Here is a 26,170-nt window from a genome sequence, read left to right as displayed (position 1 = left end):
GATATTCTTTATTCAGTGTTTTACTGTTCAAGTAGAACCACCTATGACGTCATCACTTTCCTCATTTGCATAATACAAAAACGTCAATATCTCTAGAACGAAAAAAGATATTCCAAAAAGGGAAACGCCATTCTTCTTTACTTTGAAAAGCCTTTCAAATAAGCGGCAATTATTTTTTACTTCATATATAGGCACTTTAAGAAATAACTTAAGCAATAAGCTGATTTTCTTGATCATGTGAGACTCTTTTCTCGATACTCAATTTACAATCCTTGATTCTCATAAAAATGGCGTTTTGAGTATCATGTTGAGGATCATGACTTGGAAGAGACAGTCTACTTAAACTTGTCTGTTACTGTATGATGATGGGTTGTTCAGTCCCTGTATCAAGAGATTTAGCGATTGTTTTAGCCTTTTTTAGGAGGATATATCAAGGAATTGTTTCACAAGTAAGAAATATATGTTATTATTTGCAATACTTGCATTTGTTTATTACTAATACATGTCTTGTATGTGTACATGTTCTATCATATGCTCACAGTTTCTTTTCTTGTAAATTTCCAGATGTTCATTTTGACAAAGACCTCTCTACGGAGGACTGTGTTCGCAATCTTGATCTGTTCCGTTCCCTTTGTAGTCAGCTCATCTGTACATCTGTTCTTGCACTTAAAGTTGAAGATCTATTGTATGGATCACAAGCCATGAAGCCTAATGTTGTTGCTCTTCTTGCGGAGATATTTCACAAGTGCGAAATAGAGTCACTGGCATCAGAAAATGGTGTCGAGAAACAAACTTCTAAGTCAGATGTTGACCTCAGATATATTGTTGCTAACAAAGAAAATGTTGTGGATAATAAAAGTTCTAGTGCTCCTGTTTTAAGCTCAGACAAATTTAAATCAGTTGAACATCGAAGCTCCAGGGAGTCTTTCAAAAGTGAAAGGTCTTCATCGATATCTGGGCAGATAAACAGCTCTGCCTCTGATCCTACGAGACAGGAAAACAGCTATGCTTGGAAATCCCAGAGTGATGGTCAAGTGAACTCAAATAGTCGATTGTCATTCAAGTCACCATTTCATCTGGATTTTACTGTCGATAATGACCTACAGCAACCTCCTTTAAATGGACATTTGTTGAAAGAAGGTAATGATAAAGAAAACGTTTTAGACAAAGGCAAAGACAAAGAAAATCCCTTCAGTGGAATACTCCAGAGACCAGTTCTTGCTGGAGATTCAAGGAAACATAATTTAACAGCTAACTTAGCTGGAGGGTATGGCAGCCCACGAGCCACACCCAGACAAGAAGTTCCGCTTCTGATGCGTCGCAACAAACAGAAGCAAAGAACGCTTGATCTTGAAGAGTGGGATATGCAACAAGAAGAAGTAGAAGGTAACTATTAAAGATCAAACTGTCTATTTATTTATAAGCTATATGATTGTACGTACACTGTAATCTTTTAAACTTTCTACGCATAAAATGACGTTTATCCATGATCCCCAGGGGTAATGGGTCGGAAAAACTCTACCATAAAATAGCTAACAAAATTAGCCGGTAATATTGTTGCTCAGTAAATGCCCCTTATCCCACTGTAAAGAACTGGCCCCAGTTGTCCGAAGGTTGAATAACGCTTTCCACCGGACAAATTGCTATCCATTGGATAAGTGCTAACAAAACAAACCATACTATCTGCTGGAGAATGATTTATCTGGTGGATAGCGTTATCCATCTTTCGAACAACCCGGGCCTGAAGTTTAAAAGAACAAATGAACATTTTAAATGCAAGTCAGAGGTTTCCATAAGTTTTTAGGTAGGTGGGCAAAATTGCCAATGAAGTTCCCAGAAAGTGGGCACATTCTGCCAGTTGCCAGCTCTTATTGAAACCTCTGGCATTGGTATTGAAATAGAATATCACAAACATCGTAGCAAACTGGTCAATAGATGATAGAATGTCAGTCAGATTTTTTGTTTTGACAGGCAATTAAATCATACACCTGCTGATTTTTTTTTCTCTGTTTTAATTTATCAATATTCACAAACTGAGAAATTATAATAATTATTTATGGTGGAAATATTCATGTTCAGTCTCTATGCGAGTTTCTTGCTATTCATAAATAAGAATTTCAATATATGATTAATATATAATTCTGGTATCTACTGTGAAGTGAAGGTGAATATGTCAGGTTTTAAAACATAGAAAACTGGCATACTTAATCATGACATATGAATATATTTCAATGCAAGAAAAAGAAAATAGCTGATCGCTTCAGGCTAAATCAATTTCCTTCTTGTCATCTAAAATAAATTCTGATGTGGTGATTGAAGAAATTAATTCAAACTGAGGTAATGAAATATCACACTTTCTTCATTATTAATTCATGAGGACAGAACATTCATGAATATGAGTATAATCTAACCATGTCTGTTGCTGTGTTGACACTTTGATCTCACAATTTTGAGTAGGGAAAAATCAAAGCTCTGCTCTTCCATGTTGCAAAATAAGTTTTGCTTTTGGCACTCCTAAAATTATTCTTCCATCATTTGTCTTGTAAACTAAAGCAGAGGAAGATCTACATGTAATATATGGTTTGATTTAATGTTTTAACTGTAAATGTTTTAAATTTATGATTATAGTGCAGACCTATTTTGAATATTGTGTTATTCTAAAATTTAATCAGTTTCTGCAGAAAACATTTACTAAATATATTTTATTATGGATGCAGATATCCTTCATTTTGTTATGTGTGATATTCTAGCTTTTATTTAATCCATATAATTCTACATTTGCTTGTCTGTAAATTTTTAATATTATTATTTTGTTTTGAATGCCTGCATCATTTTTCAGCTCTGTCAATTTATCGTGAATTGAAAATATTCTATTCGCTTATAACTGCATGATCTTTCATTCAATATTGCTAATTAACTCAAGGTAATAATATTGAGGGTGGTATTGTAACAAAGTTATACCTTTCCGATAATTCTAACTGTCGTGGGTTCAACCTTTTTATGCCCAGCCTGTCGACTGTTCAACTGACACAGATTATTGTCGAATTATTTAAACTAAGATATAAATTAAAATTATAAAATAACAGAGTTGACTTGTCCATTGATAAAAGTTAAATCTGTCTTACATGTAAAATAACAATCCAACTTTTCAGATAAAAGTATACTACAGAGATATTTGCAAGGTATGTGCATTCTTTCTGGAACCTTGTGACTTGTTTAAAATAATATTTCTTCTGTGACAAACTATACCATTAGATGTAACTTTATTTAAATGTGACGAGGTCATCAACCAGATCATTGTGGAAAATATTTTAAACTAAAAGAGATATGATCCTGAAGGATTTTACATCCCGCTATACTGCAGACTGATATCAAGTAACCAGAACAGCTCTTGGCGGTTATTTGCCTATCACACAAATTAAAAATAAGGTACATGTACAATTGATTAAGAGACAAAATAACTTATTACTTTAAACAGATTTAAAGAAGAATGTTATTCCTCATCTTTAATTTTGTTGTAGATTGGAGTTGTGTTTAATAATAATAATAATAATTGATAAAAGATATTACCTTACACATGCTCTGTTTTGAGAATGTTTAACAATAAATTAATAGCCCGCGTAGCAAGCATTCCTGTAAGAAGAGCTCTTCCGCATTCTGGCCACGCGTAAATTGGGGCTGCACGTAAATTAGGGTCTGTGGGATTTGTGTGTTGAGTGTGAAACTCCCCAGGGATATGGCTGGAGCACTTGTTGATGTTGTTTTGCATGTCTCTTTCAGAACTGCAGCTAAATGACCTACAGCGTTCCCAGTCCCTGACTGGGCTTGATAAAGCAAAGGTGGAGCCCAGGCAGTCATTTCATGCCTGGAGGGAGGACACTGGGGCAAGTCTGTCTGACTCTAACCTTGCCTCTAGCAGGAATGAGAGAATATCACTGGACTTCAGGTGAGCCTTATTGTCAAACTTGCTCGTCATCTCCAGTAACAGTACAATTTCTATGAGGGGGCAGGAAGGATGGTCAGCTAGTAGCAGATCTATACATTGGTTTTAATTCTTGTTTTAATGTGGTGTTATTGCCAAAAATAAATTTCCAATCAACTTCTTTTGTTTGTACGACAAGTATGGCTGCCACACCTTTGTCATTTCAGTCTATTGGAGATTGTTTGCAAACCACCCATACTCTTATCTCGAGTTAAGAATTCAACTGCTGGTTGCTGCCAGTTTTGTGTTTAAGATATGTTACTCCCCCAAGTCTCTCTTCACCCAAGTGCTGGCAAATTGTGAGCTCATGTGCGGCCTGATAAAATACTAGAAAGTTACATGTATCTGGGATGTACTACATTGTACATGCAGCACCCTACCCTAGGGGAGTTGCAATACCCCTGGGGACAGGTGGAACCGGTAGTGGCTCCTCTAGTTTCTAAGATTGAAAACGTGATTTACCTTTACCTCCCATAAAATGAAATCAGACTGTAACTTACTCCCTTTTAAAACCAGTCGAGGTTTGATGGGATGGTGCTTTTTATGAGTTTCATCTTACGTTTAGTTGTATTCTCACAACTTAGACCAAACCCAACCAGCAGTGTTCCCCAGAGGACTGCAGAAGGGGGTACACCCCGGCGGGGCACTCAAGGGATCCACGTGCCTGTGACGTCATCCGGATTGAAAACTAAGCGTGACGAGCACACGTCTCAAGATAGTCTGTCCTCAAGTCCTAAATCAACAGATAGTCTGAATATGAGGCCTTCTGGAGATAAACCGAGGGAGAGACAGCACTTTGCGCAATCAGGTAACCAATTGTATACTGCTCTAAGACTTCAATAGGCCATTCCGAGTTACCTTTTGGCTCTGTGTCAGAACTAGTCTTCGTGCGAAAACCATTCATATGAAAATGTGTTCCCTCCCCCTGCAGGTTCATTTTCATGCAAGTCAAACTCATTTTCAAATGAAAGGTTTTGTACGAAGACTCGTTTAAAGCAAAGGCACAAGGTAACTCGGAAATTGCCTATTGGACCATGACCCATGCTCATGTGCATTGTGATGCCCATGGTATTAAGCTCCGAGCGTAACGACCCCTGTCATTTGCGTATTTTGCAACCTTTTCTCTCGCTTCTTTTGGAGGGTTGCAAGTTTTGTGGGATTTCCACTTTGTGGTAGCTAAAATGTGTACCTCATATGGGCTGATCCATCTTAGTAAAGTAATGATGTTCACACTGAATACATGTATATGAAGAGAACAAAGGGATAAATCTAAACGGAGTCATATATTGCTTTTGTATTACTGGTCGTCTGAAACAAATAATCAGACTATATCGCTTCAGCTTGTTGTATAGTCTTTAGTCTTTCCGTTTTTCCATCAATTCTCATAGCAAGTCAACTGAATGCAGTTTGCGGTCGCTTCTTTTACACGGTCGTAACTTTGAGAGTGTAACTTCTTTCGGGTTAATTCGTTAACAACATAACATTTTTATCGTTACTTTCCGGGCGATGCAGAAATTTACATGCATCGGTCAAGCCAACGGGTATTGCAACATTTATTCGATCGAAGACGAGTAATTTTGTTAATTGCAGGTATTGAATTTTATTCCGTGTAACCTCTGTGGGATGTGGTTATCAGAAAGCACTCGCAATTACTATGAAATGATCTATTTTTGAGAGAGAGATCAACCAAACAAAAAGGAAAAAACCTTGGGGGACACTGTAATTAAATAAACAAGTTTTGCAAATGGAACATAAACTATTAAGAATTCCAACTGGAGGAACGCTGACCAGTTGGCTATTTACATGACGCGGTCGAGGAGTTGAACACGGGGATAACCGAGAACAAATCCAGATAGTGGTAGGTTGGAGGATTTCAATCAGGGACCTCTAGATTTCAAATCTAGCGCCCTAAACCACTCGGCCACGCTTTAATTAATTGTCCTTTATTAATGTATACTATACTGTGTGTTTCTTATTTGTCAGTTGTCCGGGACAGTTGCACGAGTGACATCTCCACCAAGGAACTGAACCAGTTTGAGGAGATAGAAGCCATGATCCTAGCTGGGAAGAGCGTCGAGACTCCTCGAAAGTTCGTGAGAGCGAGTAAACTTCCTAGTGCACCCGCCTCGCAGGATGAAGAGGACGAACTCAACACGAGTGTCAGCAGTGAGGATATGAACAAGTTTAGACTGGAAGTACTTCAGCGGCTTACAGAGGACAAGCTACGCGAGATCCCGGATGGAGCGGAAATGGAAGACGACGATGATCCTATCCTGCTCGCCCGCAATAATGCGGTCAGCAGTCCTAGAAATCCTCCAGAGCAGCGCACGCGCCTTGACGTACCTGATCCCCCTGCGGAAGTTCCCACCGATCAGCTATCTCCTATCACCGAGACAACAGAGCCTTGTCCTTCGGTAGCGTCCAATCCTAACTCGGTTTCCTCCGCTAACTCCACTGCTCCTAGCAGCCCTTGTTCTCCTTTGGATGTAGCTCCGTTTATGCCCGCGTTTTTCACGACTTCACCTGCAAACACGCTTGATAGAAAGAACCAGAGATTGAAAGAAAGGGAAGATTCTGAGAGGACTTTGGTTGCAGAGGATGATGACGCCTATACTAAAGAACCAGAAACTAGCGCCACACCCCGATTTCAAACAATGCCTTCTAACAAGTATCGCGACTTTTCCACCAAAAGTAAGTCCTTTGAGCAGCTTGCACGCGGCAGTTATACTGTGGGTCAGGTGTCTGTGGAGTCTGCCCAAGCACTTGGAATCCCTGTGATCAATGCACGCGCTGAAGAAATTCGCGCCAGGGCGGAATCCTTAAGCAGCCAATCGGCGTATCCAGAACCGAGCGATTTCAGGGTACGTAGTCATCAAGAAACGAATTCAAGTGCAGATCTGTCTGGGTTGAGACCGCTTGTTTTGTCTTCTGGCGGCGGCGATTCAAATGAGGCTTTTCCAGCCGAGGGCGTGGACGGTCGACGGGACTCCCTGGAAAGTTCTCCTCTACCTTCGCCTGCTTTTGCCCGAGGGAAACGGGACGACATCCGAGGACAACGGGATGATACCCGACCAGAAGCTGCTTTTCGACCGCGTGATATGACCGCGCAGGACAGTCCGGGGGATGTGGTGATTTTCGAACGCTCCTTGTCAAACTCGCACGGAGCTCAAGAAGACCCCATGACTGCAAGTGAGAATTTGAACCCTCAGACGAACGAAAACGAGCAAAGAAACTCTGTAACTGTCAGCAGAGCAAAGAAATCTGAAGCATACGTGTTTGATTTCAACCAAGAAGTGGTCCAGCATTACGAGAATGATCCTGCGGCACTGGACTTTAGAACTTACAAGAAAGGAAAACGTGCTGATTTGGCTGATGGCAGCAATTTACCACGGGGTAACCAAGCATTCCAAGGCTCGCAACGAGACGGTCAGTGCGCTACATTTGGCGAAAACGGTCATGGAGGTACACAAGAACATAGACCTGCAAGCCAAGAGCGGAGGTGTGCTGCGAATGAGTTTGCTCCCCGTGATGGAACTCATTCTCGTCACGTTTATGAAGAAAATCCCAGTGCAGGCGTGTATATTAACGAACTTCGCCCGTCTGATGGATTCTCAACATACAGGAAAGAGACAGAACCATTCGGAAATAATGGAGCTGCAATCGCCGAGGCTACTGAGAAAGGTTTGAATCTGCGACACTCTGACGGGTTTTCAACTTTCAGGAAGGAAACAGAAGCTACTGCATCAGAGAGTTTGTCAGCGCAGTTCAGGACGATTCCTGTTCACGGTCAGAGAGAAATCGAGGCTGAACAATATGCTACGTTTGCCAAATCCGTGAAGAAACACGACGGAAGTCAATTTCGTGCTGAAGAAGAATTTTACCACCCTCCTGATTTGGAAATACTAGCAGTCGCGGCTGTCGGTCCTCTTCCCAGCCGGGGAGGGGAGGGTCAGATGTACACTGCCCCCAGAAGGAGAGAAGAGGAGCAGGCTCGAATATCTAGCTCCTCCAACATCACCAGATCCCGAACATTCCGGAAGAAGCCCGACGGGCAAATTATTGAATGTGATGATGTAGGAACGAACAGCTCTCCAAGGCAATATGAGGAGAGCGTTTCAACAAACAGCGCCACCAAGCCTACTGGAGAGCAGTCTATCAACGCACACATCCGGGCTAGTCCAGAGGGAGCCGGAAGTGATAATCCACACAGAATTAGCTGGACGGATGAGTCGGAGGCTGGGGCGAGGCCGACAAGGCATTCCAATGCCAGTGTAGATAGATCGGTAAGGCAATTGTTATCACCTAACCTTAGTATAGATAAGAGAAATGCCAAAATACATACAGAGAGAGAAGGAACGGGGGGGGGGGGGGGGGGAGGGAGATGATCGGACGGAATGTATTCCAGTTTTGATGAATTATATAGATGATTGACAGGTATCTGTTAATTTAAATGATCCCTATGATCGGTGCGATAAGTCGATCATGTGTGTTTTTACACAGCAGCCCGCTCAGGAGAGTCCTGGCCCAAGCAGTCCCAGAAGGCGTGGCAGTCCCAGACACACAGGCCGCGGGAGCCCTGGGGCAAGGATCAGTTGGCTGACAGCAGCTAAGAGTGGTGTAGGGGGGCAAGTCATGTTGAATGACAAAGGTAAGGATAGTAGGGAGGGGACGGTGCGAAGTGTTGGCGTACAGTTGTACTGGCTGGTACTGGACAGGGGCGAAGCATTGGAAAAAGGAATGACCATCTTGAAGTGACGTTTGCTGTGAGATAACACATTCCTTACCATTTGATCGGAAATATGTAACTTAAAAGAAAGGCCTGTTTTCACCATCATGAGGTGATTGAGGACATGGGCGTACAGGCTTCAGACTTTTTTTTTGGGGGGGGGGGGGGGTACGGTGACCTTGCCCGAAAAAAATTACGCAATGCCCGAATGCGTGATTGTTGAAATCGAGATGCAAAACGCACTCATGATCAAATTGCATGAAAAACAGAAACGTTCACAATTCTTGCATCTAATGGACTGCTATAATTTCAGAAATACTTACATTGAGAGCTTGCATACTCAATGACCTCAATCAGCAGTCTCCATTTTTTGCCCAAATTTTTGCCAATTCTGCTCGTAAAAGTTACATAATTTCCGTAGATGGGAAGCTGCAACCTCCGCCTCCGCCTCCACCCCCCAGTTCGCACGCTTATGATCGAGGAGATAAATGAGCTTATACTCTGTAGAAAAGATTTTTGAATATTGAACGTTGCTAATGCCCAGGCACTGATGACCGGAGCGAGTGAAAGTTAGATCAGTGGAAGACAATCTTTTTTGTTGACATGTTTCGCCATTTTAAAACCTTTCACTGTCCCCACCCAGGGTCTCGAAGGATGAACGAATTATAGCCTTCGGGAAATATTCAGTGTAAAGGCTTGACAGTTTTCGAGCGATTTATAAACCATCTTCTACCTGTTATTCTGTTTTATGGAACTCAGACACAAAGAAACGCTTGTGCACAACTAAGCGGTTTAAGTCCTTTCTGTTCTACCGCCTGCCCTCCTTAAGAAAAATCGATTTTTTTTCCCTTGAGTAATGCAGGCGTTGTGGTGTACTTAGCATTGACACGATCTTCAAAGTTTTGTCTGTGCGGTGAAAAGGATATTAATGACGCTAGAAAAACGTCACCCTGGCACAGAAAATTGGTGTAGAGAAAACGGATTTACAGCCAAAAGAAGTCAAACATGCCACCAGGCACTGGGGAATTACAGCGAAACAAATTGCCTGTCAGTTTGGTTAAAATAAGATGCAATTTAAGGTGTGGAAAATCCGGAGGTGATTTTGCATAATCCTTATCGCTTCCTTCTGATGAAGCAATTCCGAGGTGTGGCGGAGAAATTAATTTCTCTTGTCAATTTCCATATCATAACAATCACAATTTGTTGTGGATTGCAGCGCTTGGCTACTTTGTCAATCGTTCGCCCGTGAGTTGCAGATGATATTTTCGTCTGGTGAAAAGCTAGGAGTGTTTCACTCAAAACAGACGTTCGATTTTAGCTACATATTTTCCGCGCGTTACATGTGCCTTGTGTGACCGTGTTTTCGCGTGTCGCTGATTCATTAGACTCGCTCGACTGAATGTTGACATCATAACATTGGGGTCGATTTCTGTAAAGACTTTCGCCGAGCCATATCGCCTCTGGATTCAAAGAAATATCTTTAACCACTGCACAATCAGGTGAGTCCATCGAGAGCCTTTTACCATATTGATAAATAATATATGCGAAATAATATAATTGTTGATTCTTGCGTGTACGCGCTGCGAGGTCTGTAATTTGCATGTAGAAATCTGAATACGTTAACTTGTAGTCGTGGCACGGTATATTTTCGAGTGTTTTAATCGGATCTTGTGTCGTTTTTAACCGCTCGTGACTCAACGGATCCCTTGGGGTTGTTAGAGGTGGCTTACCGTGAAATAACCGAACCGAAAAGAGACGAAAACAACGTCAAATTTGTGAACAGCCCGTTTATAATCATCGTATAACCTACTCTTCGCTATCGGTTCGCCGTGTTGGATGTTTGTGTGGGAAATGTCGCTTAACACTCGGCAATGGTGATGTCATTCCCTAGGAACGAAGTAGCCAGTGTATGGGTCGATCGTCATATTTCGGAAATAGCATTGTGTGGTTTATATTGAAGACTGCGAGTGTTGTGTTCAGAACAGCGCACGATCGATCAACAGCAGGACGTGATGCTATGGCCGGCGAGTACCTGGCATGGTTTTGACCGCACTTGATTTTGTTATCTCGTCAATCTTTGTGCTTTAACTCTTGGGGATATTCCTCTAAGAAATTTACGAAAAGCTGGGTGAACACGCTGTGTAGATCACCGAGTTATTCCACCAGAACGCCACCGGAAAGAAGCGTGTTTATAGTCCGGTGCCTTGGGTGTTTGGTATCAACTGTAGGAGTCTGATGCTTGGCGGAAAAGCATTAAAGGTAGAATCTATACGAACGCATATATAGTGTAGCTTTTTATGTTCTAAAATTTCACTTTTACGAAAAGACGTCTTCGTTTTAGCTTTTGTCTAGGCAAGTCTCGAATATCTGTTATCTTGAATACAATACAGCACTTTTAGCAGCGGGGTTTTTAATTCCTTATTTCGCGAGCAGAAGTTTGTGAATTGAAAGAGTTCTGCTCTAATGAGACTCTTGTTTTTAAAACAGATTTTAGCTTAATTGCTTGTAATGGATTCTTGTCGAAATGTCACGTAACTTCTTGCGTCACAATCTTGCAAAGTTAATATTTTTTCTTGGCCTCATATCGAATATTTATTATTGTGAATACATTTTAAATTGTTATTTTATAGACTTACATAGTCTCTCTCATTGTAACCAGGGAAGAGACATTTTTGTTGTTGGTCAATTTTGACTGTTAGTCTTTGTTTACACAAGCAGTTTTGATTTATGTAACTTCTGTCAAAAACTTATCTTCCACCGTGTTTACATTTTCTACATTTTTGGCTCTTTAGGGGTTGTTCGGCACGTTTGTGTAAATATTAAAATAATAAATAGATTTGACAGATGCTCACTCGATATATCTTGTTTTTCACCAACACGAATATCTGTTTGTGAAATTCAGGGGGTGTCTGCACGCGTTCTTAGGAGCAAAGTAGCCATCTGAAGATAAATTTAATCGCAAAAATGTTAATTTTGGGTTAATTGCTCTCATGTTGTCATAATTTCTCATGTCATAATTTAAGCGCAAAAGGATAGTTAATGATATGGACCATTTCAATATAAATTATTCTCATATCGGCTCTTTGCATAGGAAAATAGAAACATTGTTAAAATTCAAAATAGAGGTTACGAGTGGTTATTTTGGTCGCTCTTAGTGTCGTACAAGCATCAGCTATCTTCAACCAATATAACAATTTTTGTGGTAAAATACCTATGAAGTGAATCATACATTTGACTTGCCGCTGAAAGAGGAAAAAAGAACTCTCTGTATTGAAGTATAAAGTATCAGTTCTCATAAGCAGACCCTGCCAAAATGACCAGTTCAGGCTGTTTTGCGTAGCAAATTGTTGTCTTGGAGCAAAGTACCCGGTAATATTTGTTTCTGTTGTCTACTAATCCTGCTTTTGCTGCCGTGAGATAATTTGCTCTAATATTATTTGAATTTTTAGGTTGCATGCAGGAGGAAGCAAGGACAAAGCCTTTTACTGACAAATTACCTAATGAAGGACCGCGTTTCATAGCGACAGCGGTCATACGCCCCCAAAACGTGCGCAATGGCGAGGAAACTCCCCGGAAGGGTACTGAAAATGGAGCGAAAGTACCTGAAGTCTTGGGGCTGCCCGCAGTAACGCGTGTGGGTCTTTCGTCTTACTCTAATGGACAATTTGGCTCAGAGTCGCTAACAAATGTTGCTGATAGAAGCCCTTGTTTGGGTAAGTCCAAAGAGACATCTGAAAAGGAAAGAAACATGGCATCAAGCTCATCTATTTCCGAGTCTGAGCCAGATACGCGTGCAGGCGGTAGTATCCGCGCTAGAATAGCGGCGCTGTCCGCGGCAGCAGGCGTGTCAAGATTGAACGTGACTCCAGGCAGGGAACAGTCGAAGATTACTATAACAAAAGGCGCCATTCGGTCAGCTGAGGACGAAACGCACGGAAGGATTAGAGCAGGCTTATTCGCTGAATCATCAAAATCAAGCGAAAAAGCGGCCGATACAGAAAGTCAACACGAATTTTCAAAAATTTCTGCCAAAGATGGTGTTGCATTCAATGTTGGATTTCAAAATGCATCAAAGAGTCGACCTCCGCCTCGTGTGCTGTCAAGATTTACGACTGCCAATCTAGAACGAAAGGACGAGGCCGTTGTTTCTGAACCTCGGATTGTAAGTAACACTGAAACTGAGGCAGTAAAGGACAAATCTGTAGCGTTTGAGGTGAGTTTCGATGATGAACCGCGTTCAAAACGCGCCAAAGATGAGCCGGTTTTGCTGCAGTCACCGTTTAAGGCACTCAAAACGCGTTCAAACCTCAGACGCCATCAAAAATCAAAGCCTTGTCAGCCTCAAGGTGCACAACCCATTTCTTTCTCGAACGTTGCTGATAAAGGTTTCCTGGCTTCTTCTCAGAGGGATGAGTCAAAATCCAAACGCGATCCATCTTTTGGCAGTGAAATTGGCGAAAAGGCGTCAGATTCATCTGGCAATCTAAAAGCAACGCAGAAACAATGCGAGTTTTCCTTTGTTTCAGAAAAACGCGTTACGGAAATAGAACTAAGTGGAGAATTACCTGTTGATACTGCTTGGAACGCTATTGCCATAAAGCCGGAAGCTTTTAAAGAGCAGAGTGACATTGAAGTACCAAAGCTGCTAAAACGAAACACTTTCACTTTAGGTACAGTGTCCGACCAAGGGTTACCAATCGTTAAGGTACTGAATGAACTTGCGAGTAAAGAGGAATCTAAAGAGGATATAGGTCTACCAACAGGTGAGCAAGTCTCAAAGCGTAGCACCTTCACCTTAGATACGGTGTCCGACGAAGGGTTGCCAATCGAACTTGCCAGTAAAGAGGAATGTAAAGTGGATATAGGTGTACCAACAGGTGAACAAGTCTCCAAGCGTGGCACCTTCACCTTAGATCCTGTGTCCCAGTCTATAGAGAATGCAAGTAGTGAAGGATTACCTGTTGTCAAAGTGCTCAACGAATTGGCAAACAAGGCGGAATTTCAACAAAGTAAACTGCAGTCGGATGCTGATACCTCATCGCTGCCAGATGACAAGGCGCAGAAGCGAGGCACGTTCACTTTGGATAACGTGTCTCAAGAAATAGAAAGCGTGATCGAACAAAGTGGAATAGTAACTGATGTTTCACATGTAACGGCGAAGAACTTGAGTGAACGGGATGACAACTCTCTTCCAGATAAACCGGTTCCAGATGATGCATTAGCAAAAGAGGATTTAACATCGAAAGAGATCAACGAACCTTCAGAGAAACGATCCACTTACACCTTAGATGCAGTTTCGTCTTCGCTGCAAAGTGGAGTGGACGACGGTGTACCTGTTGCTGAGGTCTTATGCCAACTCGCCAAACGCGAAGAACTGAAATCATCAACCTTGCCTGGTGCTGGTGATTCTTCAGCGCAAGTTGAGTATGTTCCAAAGCGTGGTACGTTTACTCTGGACGCCGTGTCACAGACGTTAGAAGATGCTCAGGAGCAAGGCTTGCCAACAGTGGATGTGTTAGATCAGCTTGCGTCTGAACACGAGTCGTATCCGTCACTAGGCACATCTTCAGAAAACACGTCCAAACCATCCCAAAACAGGGGAACCTACACATTAGACACGGTGTCACACGCGATTGAGGAAGCAGTGGAATTAGGAATTCCTGCATCCGTGACATTAAATCGCCTAGCTCAGGAAGGGAAGCCATTACGGAATACCCCTGCGCATGGAGATGATGATTCTTCCTGTGGCGATGCTGCGTGTGGTCTCAAAACTCACCGAGCGCTCTCTCCCGGCCATCGAGACGAGATCGAGGCTTCGTTTGAGGATGCTCTGGAGCAACTTGAGGATTGTGTGACTTTTGTAGCGTTCCCAGCGGCTTCTCATCGAGAACGACCGTTTTCTGATCGGAAACGTTCGCCTCCAGGTCGGGAACTATCGTCTTCTGATCGGGAGCAATCGTCTTCTAATTGGGAACGATCGTCACTTGATCGGGAAGGAGGGCCTTCCAATCGGGAACGATCGTCATCTGATCGGGAACTATCTTCGGAGACGTCAGGGAAGCGTGGCACTTACAATCTTGACGACGTTGAAAACACAGTTGAAGGCGGCGTACAAGATGGCGTCCCCGTGGTTGAAACATTAGAACGTTTGTCTAAAACGAACACTAGTTCCAAGGAGGAGGTTTCAGACGCTCAGTTGTCTGTGCAAAAAAGGAGAACCTACACTTTGGATGAAGTCTCACTTTCGTTGAAGGCTGCTTCAGAACAGGGCATTCCTGTAGTGGAAGCTTTGAAAAACATGACGAAAGCTAAGGAAGCTGCCAGAGGGACTGGAGAGAGTGCACAGAAGCGAGGCACTTACACCCTGAATGACGTATCGAAATCTCTGGAGCACGCTAAGAAAACCGGGATACCTGTTATTGAAGCTCTCGAGTCCTTGTCAAAGGAAAAACCACCAAGTCCACTACTGATTAAGATACCAGAGAGAAGTGCAGAAAACAGAGGAACATACACTCTGGATGAAGTGAGTTATACCTTGGAAAAGGCGAAAGAAAAAGGGCTTCCTGTTGTCGATGCCTTGGGACAAATGACTGTGCCTAAAGATGTTTCGCTCAGGCAGACGCCAGACGCTGTCCATCGAAGACAAGAGAAACTGGTAAACAGGAAGACTTATGCGCTGGCGAGTCCGCTGGAGACGATTGGCGAAGGGGCAAAGTTGCGTCTTTACGATGGAAGCCAAAGACAATTGATGTCGCCGCTGAGTTTGCACGCGAAAGCTAAAGAATTGACAACATCAAAAACCAGTGGCAATGAGAGCAAGGCTAGAGGCTTAGGTGTCGTTCAGAAGTTAGATTTCTTGACTTCCGCGTGCGAGCTTTTGTTACAAGCGAATGCTAAAGAGATGTCTAAGGATCTACAGACGACTGCTCCATGTCTGGAAAATACTCGGAACAATCCGACATCGGACGAATCTGTACGAAGACCACACGAAGATCACCCTGAACTTGTGAACGAAAGCGTTAAAAATGAAAAATCTTGTCTTGGTGGCAATCAAACTGAGCGCCGGACTTATTCTTTAGACAGTGTTTCACAGACTATTGACGACGCAAAAGCTGCAGGAATTCCAGTTGTTGACGCTCTAAGAGCTGTCACATCTGCTGCGAAAACTGATACACATAGGACAAATCTAATGCGCCTCAACTCAAAGTCCGACTCAGAGCTAATTAATGAAGGTAACGAGAAACACTCGGCCGAGAGGTACACTCACTCACTAGAGGACATGTCGAGGACACTTGAAGACGCTAAGAAGGCAGGAATACCTGTCATACAAGCACTGGACCAACTCACAAATGAACTGGTGGAATTCTCAAGAACAACTTTAGGAGGAAAGTTGAAGACAGCGCCATTAGACAAAGAGAACCGGAAACGTAAGCGCTACTCAGAAACAACTATCCGCCATCATAAACCAACGCGTGAGCAATCGCCTAACACCTCTCCCCTCGCGTCACCTTACCCCCCACCCATAAGGAAAGCTTATTCGCTAGATGACGTTGCCTTCGCTGTGCAGAAGGCGTTCCAGTCTGGTACGTCTTTAAGTGACTTTTTGGACAGCATTGCATCTGAAAAACCCGCTGAACCGGTTTCATCTTCCAGGGACGTCAGACCGCGTTCTGTGGATTCCGGTTTTCTGTCTTCGTTATCCGACTACGATATCTCGTCGCAAAGTTTCGATTCTTCGCGTAACCGAAGCAATACTTTCATTCTTGATAGTTCCAACGAAGAGCTCGATTTAGCAAAAATCGTACAACCGAGGGTAAAGGAGAACACACTTCATGGCGATTACGCGACGCAATCTCCTGTGGTCGACCAGAGTGAAAATCGCAGAACGTTTACGCTTGATCACGTGAGCGGTTCGGTGGAACGTGACCTGTCACGTGGTGTTCCTGTAATGGAGGTTCTGGAAAAGTTATCAAACAGTGCTGGACTTCAGAAGGAGAACGCGAAAGAAATCGAATGGAAAGAAAACGCCAAAAATGGTTCCACAGAAACATCGGACAAAACTGGTGTGAAAAGCTCAGGTTCGGGGAAAAAGCAATCGCCGCCAAAACCGAAACGACAGATCTCGAAGAAATCAAACGCAGGAAATTCAAACTCGGACGCATTTGTTATTGAGTATTTTTCATCAAATGGTCCACAACAACCAAATGCGTCGAAATTTCAGATTGTTGACAACAAGGTTGAAGAGGTTAACTTAAACAACAGTGAAGCGAACACTAAGAATCCTTCAAAACCCAGCCAAAATTCGGAAAATGAAGTCAAATCAGGTGTTTCTTCACCTTTGACATTTGTTTCACAACAAAGTGTCAAGGAAAGTGCTGATTCGGTTCGTCAAGTATCGATGGACAAAAAGGCCGACTTGGTACCCACTAAGGACCTTGAATCGGTGGAGCCGAAAACTGACTCAAACGTTGCGTCTCCCCGAGGACGCGCCACGTGGCGCCCTAGTGGTAGTGTATTAGATAAGATCGCCAGTCTAATGGATGCTGCAGAGGACTGTGGGTTGTCTCCTTCTGATGTTCTTAATCAAGTAATTGACTTGCCTTGCGATGATGAAGGTTTGTTTTGTAACGATAGACCCTTTCACCCCGAAGAGTACCCAAGCTATTATTAATTTTTTTTTTTTCATTTTGTAAAATTAAATGAATACTCGGAAGCCTTTCATTCAAATGGCTTCACACAAGGGTTTTAGCCACAGACGTGAAATCATAATAAAAAGCACCACATAAAAGAACTGCTCAATGGCTTTCATTTTAATAGTCACATACAAGGGTTTCATGCACAGACCTAAAAGTTAGAACTACCTCGTAGAGCATAGTAAACAGTTTTACATGAAAGTGCAATAGCTTTCATTTGAATGGTCACACACTAGGTTTTCATGCACAGACCTTAAAGTTAGAACTACCTTGTAGAGCATAATAAACAGTACCACATGAAAGTACTGCTCAATAGCTTTCATTTGAATGGTCACACACTAGGGTTTCATCCACAGACTCAAAGGTTTATCGGTGAAAAAAAAGTTGTATAAAGTAATTTTGTTTCTTTTTATCGTAACTCCTACTGCGCCATGTCTAAGGGATTTCCAGTCCAGTACCAGCCAACAAGCCAGGATTGCGTGACAGTTAGTCATGCGTTATATGGCACTGCGTAGCGTGACACAGACAAATATATTTACTGACGTGGTTTTGTGTTTTAGGTGAAATCGACGAAACGCCAGATGAAGTTGAAGACGAAAAGGTAGTGACGTCACAGATTGCTTACCTGCAAATGCAGCTTGAAGAGAAACGGCGTCACATCGAGGCTGAAAAATACCGTGCTCAAGCCGAGTGGGAAGATCAGCGAAGGAGACTGGGGCAGACTGCGTTTTGGTATGTCATTGGAAAAGCTCAAGGGAATCAGAATGTCCGAGAAGGAACTGGGTCTGAGGTGAGAAATTTAGCCACATTTGTCTGTTTGTTTGTTGTTTTTTTTTCCTTCCTAAAAAACATGATAGTATTAATAACTCATGAAAAGCAGGTTGAATCAGATACAAAAAGCGGAGCACCAACTGAGGAGACTAAACAGTGGGCTTTTTTGGCGAACCCAGCACTCTTTCAGTTTGGCTACATAGCTGTTCTGGATTAAGTTATCAACATGTTTATCTTATTTCCAATTTTAGGCGGTGCACGTGGACAGGGTTCCCCACGATAAACCGAGAAAACCTTTGGCCGAGTTTCCTAATCAACCCTCTCCACCCATCGCTTGGTCGTCTCCAGCTAACTCTCCACTTCCTGCGTCCGTCTCTAAACCCAGTCCTTCCGGTGAACCGCAGTTTGAAACACGTGAATTTCGCCTTTCTGATTACCCACCTGGTGAAGATCTGGACTTTAATCAGGATGTAATGCGCCCGTCATCCCAACCAGCGGTCGAAGTGAGTTCCACGCCCACGCCAGTCCCACCACGCCCGTCTTCGCACGATCCAGCGGCTTCCCGCCACACGGCACCCGCGCGGAAGTGTTGGAATGTGGACGTTGCTCAAGTACCGACACCACCCCCGTTGGTGTATCCGGACACAGCCTCTATGAGTAGCGATACCAAGCAAGAACGCAACGTCGTTCACCCTCCTGGGGGTGGTACAGCGGAAATTGAGGTGGAGATTCACACCCCTAGTAAGAAAGGATTGGCAATGTTTATTGGTGATGACGCACAACCTACAACACAGGTAAACTGATTTGTATTTACTAACAAATATGATAACTTTTTTATTGGTGCTGTTTCAGCCCGCCATGTTTTCGAAGAATTGCAGCTGTCTTTTGTTGATTTAATTTGTTCGGATTGTACAATTTGATTGTATCTTTTTAAAAAATGATGGAGGCGGTAGTAGAACAAGAACAAGTAATCAAAACAGAAACCAAGCCTGGAACTAGACAAGTAGTGCGAGGTTGATCAGCATTAATCTTCTCCTTTATAATATCGATACAATTTCAGCTAGAGTGATGTTGAGAATAAATATAATAATCAAGTTGATGAAACTCCAGATTTCTCAGAACTAGAGCTAAAAGAAATATATGGCAATCGGTATTCGATCCCTATGTAATATGGGTGGGTCTCTTTTGCCTGTGTAGGGCTTGACTCCAGAACAAGAACGCAAGCGAGAGAAATTTATGAGACTAAGGCAGAAAAAACAAGAAGAGGATAGAACTAGAAAAGAAGCAGAGATGGAGAAAAAGAGAAGGTAAATTGTGCTATTACGAATAGATACGTTCCCTTTGGAATTTTAATGAGCAATAATATTATTCCACTGTGAAAGATTTTTGTCCTTTTTCCTGCGTTACCTAGCTGGTCTTACACTAAGCAACGTGCAACTTGCCCGGCAACATCGAACAAAGTGGCAGACTTTTTTTTCGGTTTTCCGAAAAAGATTACCAACAGTAATGGCGACTTAAATCGTTTGTTTTTCACAGGAGAGAAGAAAAACAGCGCGAAAAAGAAATGCTTCAGAAAATGGAAGAGGAGAGACTACGCCAAGAAGAACTGGATCGACAAAAAGCCGAGCAGGAACTGAGGATGAGAGAGGCCCAGGCCGCACGAGTCCCAGACTCCTACTCCACCTACCGCCGCCCTGGGTCTAGGCAACATGTTTATGACGTCGATGATGACTCTAACAGTTATTTCGTTCCAGCCCCTGCGCAGCCCTCTGGTTTTGCTGAATTTAGTGGTAAGGATAGCTTTTGGGTAAAACTGTGAGATTTTCTAGATTTTAAACTAAATTTGTGTTTTTTTTTTTGTTGTAGGCCCACAGTGTTATGTCAAACCGAGCGGCAAGTCTAACAGGAAAATTATCGTGAATGCCATCTCTCATGTGTGTTTATCAGGAACAGTAAACCAGGATCAAAAAGAGAAGTGTTTACAGGTCTGTTCCAGTGGTATGCCTGTGTCCCGTGACTCGTTCTTTCTGTTTACAGATGAGATATTTCAAAGGGGGCTCAGTTTCCATTTCATTTTCTACATCAAGCGACCTCCCTCTAAACAACAACAACAACAACAACAGCGCATCGACAGCTTTTTATCTCGAACACTTTCTGTAGGAAGAAACCAGCGTAGCGTTTTTTTGATCTTCTTAATGTCAAGTGACCTCTTTAAGCAGTGAAGTAGTCTTTCCTTCCACCTAGTCCACGTTACAAGTCACGAAAGCAGTGAAACGTTAGACTTTGGCCTTACTACATGTTTATTACTGGTTGAGTCTGCATACGAGCCAAGCGGCCCATCCGGCTGGAGCTTATCTCCAGCTTCAGTAGCATGAAGCGACCAAGAGTATTTCTACTCCCCCCTGGATGGGATACTAGTCCATCGCAGGGTTACCCGCCAGCATTAAGTTCGCCAATACCCATTTATACACCCGGGTGGCGAGAGGCACTGTGAGAGTAACGTTTCTTGCCTAAGAACACAACACAATGTCTTCGGCCAGGGCTCGAACCCGGACCGCTCGATCCAGAGTCGAGGTACTAACCGTTAGGTCACCGCGCCTCCTTATGTTTGTTACTTCCTCTCTTGCTTTTTTTCCTCGATGTTCTTATTTCTGTGTTTTAATGTGACTGCAGGCTATATCGGAATCCGACGGTCATCACTTCATGATCCTGTTTAAGGATGGACTCAAGTTCCGAGGGATATATGTACACAACCTTGAAAACGACCAGGTTATTGCTCTTTCTGTGTTAACTTTCGTTTTGTAAAATCAGTTTTGCTTAATAGTCAGCTCCAGAGAGAAACACAGTGAGAGATTTCAAGGAGCTCAGTCATGACATTTTGAGTTATTTTGGCCAGGTACAAAGTTACCTTTAAATTGAAGGAAACCTGAAAATAGTAGCTTGCTACGATAGAAATACACCAAAGAGATAATAGTAAACCATAAAGGAACAAAGATGGTCAAGGATGGAGAAGATTAACACAGATTACAAACGACGAACTTGAAAAATTTAGGCTAAACTTTTTAAGATACGCAAACCGTGACTTACCTCTTTAAAATGGCGCTGCAAACAAAGAAAACAACAACGGAACGGCAGGAATTTAAACGCCGTTCTCAGAATATTGATATGGCACTGTCCCGCTTGTCAGCGTCCTGTTGTTTTGTGCACCAACCCTTATTTTCAATATTAATAGATCTAAGTCACGTACCGCTTTCTACAGAGGTATGTGGCTTCGTAAAGGGTAGAACCTAACGCCTGATATTCTGATTGTTTTCCTGTTCTCAGCTGTTCAAAATATTTGGAATCGGACCACGTGTTGTCACGAGTAAAATGTTGGAAGGTCTTTATAAGTAAGTACATTATCACTGCACTTCACTATGAAGAATAACAATTAGATTGTACACTAAAGACACGAAATGATTATACACTAAAGACACGAAATGCGTTTCATTCGTGGAAGAGAACCTTAAATAAATACACAGACTCAATTCATCCGAAAGCATTCGTCTAAGTTTTTCCCGTACGTTAACTGTTGACACCTAAGAACTCTTAATTAGACCGTGTTACACTTAAATATATTCATATACCTTTCACCCTAAATTAATTTCTCGACTGTTAATTTCTCTACTTGATAATGAAGTCAAGATGAATTGGAAACATCGCAGCTTACTTTCGCTTATTTTTGTAATCAATTGCATTTCGAAATGTTTTCTTTTCATCAAATACCGACAGGAGAGAGGAAGAACGAAGCGCAGCGGAGTATTTCTGAAAACTTTCTAAACCGCCGACATTTTCTCTGTTTTAAGTTAATGAATTTTTCTAAATGGGACTGAGAGAAATATTTACTAGCTAACCTATTACTGTATTGTTCTGTTGTCACTGCAGGTATAATAGCGGTGGTAAAGAGTTTACAAAGATTCCTTCCAAAACCTTATCCATCGCAGTCGACGGATTCGCCATCCAGAAATCTTACTGGCAAAGTGGGAAACCTGTGGTACAGTCCAAGACCTCGTCTAATCTCAAGAGACCCCCTCGGCACCAACAAAGATGAAATCATCACCCCCCCCCCCCCCCCCCTCCCTCCCATCAGCCACTCTAAGTTGTTAAATCCCGAGGGAGGAGTGAATTGAACGCCCGTGACAAAGGAGTAATGTTCCTTTGTATATGGAGTCCTCTTTTTCTGTACTTTCTCGTGCTTGTTAATGGACATCAAACATTGCTCACAAACTTCTCCATCCCAGCCGAATAAAAATGTTATGTTACATACTAAGCCTCGCTAAAAGAAAACGTTAAAGAAACCTCAACTGTTCGTAAAGCTACCGGCCGTACTTATTAAGCAAAACATGGCTATATTCAGCCGAGTCAGTGGAGCGCTAGAGAAATGTGTGTTTGTCCCGCGAATTACTCTGTAAATGTTGTAAACACGAAGAAGCGGTTATGTTAAAAAAGAAGGTATTTAATATTTATTGTATCTTACCTCCCGAGAAACTATTTAAATTACGGCATATTATTGTTAAGAGATGTTGTGACCGGTCTGTACTGACAGACAGATACTGAACGTGATCAGCTTTATCGTACATTATAAATATTGAAGATGTTCATGTATTACTTGTAAAGATGAAGTTAATGTGGAAACAAAGTACGCCTCTGGGAGATTATTTGTTGACAATAAATTGTGGATGTAGAGAAAATGAAAGATATAATCTCTGATTGAATGTTGTATTTTGAGTGTTCATAGGTGGCCTTACGACAACTTTGCAAGAGATGTGTTCTAGGCTTGTCAACGGGGAAACATATACAGGGGTATTATCTCACGGGTAGCTCACAGACTTCCCAGTTTGCTGCATTGAAAAACATCCACAAACTAATAGAATTTAAGAGTTAATGGGCTGAATCATTTGCTCAAATTTCAATCTTTCAGTTTTCAGAGCAACCAAGTTACTGGTAAAACAATACATTTTGTTTTGGAAAATTACATTTGTGGATCTGCAAGAGGAAAGAGATTTTGTCACCAATAACGACTTTTCACTTTGGAATGCTTCCAGCACATCTGAGAGTATTTAAAAGGACAAAAATATTGGTTTGTGTCTCGAGAGTTAAAACGCTTTTAATTAAAGCAAAGCACTCTACGTCAGTAAAAGTATTCCTGTAATTGGTGACGCTGCTAGACTACGAGTAGTCCCTCTTTTGCTTAGTCTGTCGTGCGTGACGAGAAAGAAAACCGCGAAAAAAATATGGCCGCGCGAGATCTTAGGGCGAGAAGCGTGCTTCACTCACGCTGTAGGGTTTAAAGTCTTAAATTGATCTGAGAAATTAAACGATGTTACGTGAAAAAGATCTATAGGCTGTGCAGAATGCGCATTAGGAAGTAAAAATTGTTATCCGCTGGGGTGCCACTTCATTTGCCACTGTATTTTATTGCGTCGCCCGTCAAACTTCAAACTTTTACGCTTCAGACTTGCAAATGAGCCTTCCTTTCAGGTTAGTTCCAGTCCACCAAAAGGGATATCGGAAACGGTTAACATGACACGTGGCGGACCTTGTGATATGCCGGTGGATATCATAAGAGTTTACTTTCATGTAATATGTGTGCGGTGTGACATTCACGAAAAAGATTGTAACATCAACTTGCCGATGACATTGGAAAACCTACCACCAACTTTTTCATGCTGAAGAAACCCAAAAGAAACCAGCTTTACGCGTAACTCACTAACATTTACTCAGCGATCTTTGCATTGATCAAGCGAAAATGGGAAACTGTTGTAGTCGTGAAACGCCCGATGTCGGAAGGCCACTGCTTTATGAAAAACTGGGTGAAAACGGAGAGCGAAAAGAAATCGACGAAACAACGCAAACCGCAGAGATCGAAACCAGTGAGTTGAATGGAGATGCTGCAACTTCAGAACCGTCTAACGCCGAATAGCAAATTGTGGAAGTAGGCGTTCATGAACAAAGACAATGAAATTTATAAATAAACAGTATGGAATCCGAGAAAGTGAAGAACTCTACCGCGTAAATATTGGAGTCATGCAACAAAACATGCTTTTTTTTCGTTAGTGGTTGCGCTTGGTAAATTTGTACGGGAAATGGAGATTAGAAGAAAAGATGAGATGCTGTGATGTGTGTAAATGGGCCAACAACACAGCGACTTTGTAAAATGACAGAATTCTGACTTGAATATGCGATTTTTTATGCAAATCGGTGTGCTATGTTCTACCTTTTTCATTATGTATTTTAATGACAAAATCATCACCACCAAAAAAAAAAAAAAAAAGAAAAAGAACTTTTATTGAAATTGCCTCTAGTAAAATTCTGCTTTTAAATGTATGGATATGTCCTTGAAGATGATTCAAATTTATTTCATTTTAACACGTTTCCATGGTAGAAGAATTGTACAAGAAAAATTAAAACTCAGGCGACAAACAATGATAGACGTGTCACAGTTTCAACTTGGTTTTCCAGCCTGTTCTCATTGGTTAAATTTCTTACCCCAAATAATTTATATTCACACAAGTAGCTCTTATGACTTTTATGTGCGGTGGATCCACCGCAACAAAGATTGTAAAATAAAAACAGCTGCTAAGATATCTGAAGTGGATTTGGTTATATAATTGCAACTGATCAAATTCAAGGTTATGTGTTCAGGTGATCTTTTTGGCAAGACACAAACAAAGAAGTCACCGAACAATAAAAGTGCCCTCGCTAGCGACTTAAGTGAGCTAGAGCGGGAATATATCCTTAAATAAATAAATTCTCTCCGATTGTATATCTTGTATCGTATGAAGAAAAGTTGAAAACGAAAATCGTGAATTAACAATCGTATAAGCCACTAGATGCAATATTCTGGCTAAATATATAGTACTAGTTTAAGTACACGAAGCCTTTGTCACTAAGAAATCCCATTTCTGATGTAATGAATTTTGGATTTAATTTTAAATTTAAATTTTGTTGTAGTTATACTGATGGTCAAAATGTATTCGTGAGGGGAGGACAGAAGGATGTAAGGTGAATCCTTAATCAATTCTTCCCGTGAAACTATGAGGAAAATGTTTTGGGCAGAATGGATTTAAAAATTCATCCTAACGATTTAACCAGTGGTTGCACTGAGGGATTAATGAGCTGTTGTCTCATGCAAATAAGTGCATGTAATAGAAAATTTTAAAAATCTTCAGGGAGTGTTCAGCTCGTGAAGTGTGGTAGAAATTGAGACGGATCGAGCCAGTCAAAAAAGCTCAAATTTGCAATCTTAACTTCAGCTGTTGCATCCCTTACCTGGTATGACACAACACAAAACAGTTTCGTTAGAAACTAATAACTCACGGCTATAAAAGAATACTCGTTAGAGTTTACTCTTCACAAGCGCGCACAATGCTCAATATCTGATTTCTCCCCAGATCATTAACACATAATCAAAGAAGATAGGTTATGAGAATTACCGCAATAATCAACAAGCGACTATTCTGGGCTCACTGTCATCCGTTCCACCTGACAACTTGCATCACATACTTTCATTTTCTGACACAGATTTTTGATCCTGCAAAGATTATGGACTGACTCGAAATGGAAAAAAGGCTTATATACCAAATGAATGATTTTCCCTTTTGAGTTCGAAACAAATCTTTGACATGGTGATTTCACCGCCTTAAAAAAGAGAATTGCATGTGTCAGTGCGTGTAGCATGTATTTCATTTTCTAGTGTCGCCGAACGCGTTCTGAAACTATAAATGATTTTGACGGAAGAATAGAATTTCCCCTTTCAATCCAATGAAATGAGTCATAGCCTTTATCATAAAGTTTAGCGGTGAATGAACTGATAAATGTAATTTACTTTTGTAGTTAAGTAATATACACAATGCTTTTTTTCTTGTGAATTGAGCTTGAGTTAAGTATTGTGATCTGGCGAAAATGTGACATTTTATGCTTTACACGATTCAGCGGTGATGAAACAAACGGTTAAAA

At 41.7% G+C, this 26,170-nt stretch overlaps 1 protein-coding gene and 1 long non-coding RNA gene across 3 annotated transcripts; both read left to right on the top strand.

Moving 5' to 3' along the window:
- Positions 1–2,380: 2,380 nt before the first annotated feature.
- On the top strand, positions 2,381–3,824 carry LOC149104368 (uncharacterized). Its single transcript, XR_016201674.1, has 3 exons — positions 2,381–2,570; positions 3,153–3,182; positions 3,781–3,824. It is a non-coding gene; the product is annotated as an uncharacterized LOC149104368 (long non-coding RNA).
- A 6,104-nt stretch (positions 3,825–9,928) lies between these two features.
- On the top strand, positions 9,929–24,798 carry LOC110055728 (uncharacterized). 2 transcript variants are annotated; one of them, XM_020762125.2, is made up of 10 exons: positions 9,929–10,207; positions 12,158–17,323; positions 17,962–18,191; positions 18,424–18,966; positions 19,370–19,479; positions 19,709–19,962; positions 20,039–20,157; positions 20,846–20,941; positions 21,497–21,561; positions 22,097–24,798. In XM_020762125.2, the coding sequence occupies exons 2-10, from the start codon at positions 12,163–12,165 to the stop codon at positions 22,260–22,262; spliced, it is 6,744 nt and encodes a 2,247-aa protein (XP_020617784.2). In that variant the 5' UTR covers positions 9,929–10,207; positions 12,158–12,162; the 3' UTR covers positions 22,263–24,798. The 2 variants fall into 2 exon arrangements, with proteins under 2 accessions (XP_020617784.2, XP_020617783.2); XM_020762124.2 differs by lacking the exon at positions 9,929–10,207 and adding an exon at positions 10,296–10,967.
- Positions 24,799–26,170: the final 1,372 nt, after the last annotated feature.

Source organism: Orbicella faveolata, unplaced genomic scaffold, assembly GCF_042242905.1.
Source record: "Orbicella faveolata isolate gen_17 unplaced genomic scaffold, um_ofav_v1 contig_34, whole genome shotgun sequence".
NCBI classification, from domain to species: Eukaryota; Metazoa; Cnidaria; class Anthozoa; order Scleractinia; family Merulinidae; genus Orbicella; species Orbicella faveolata.
Note: the sequence above shows the minus strand (reverse complement) of the source record. Positions and strands in the feature narration are given on the sequence as shown.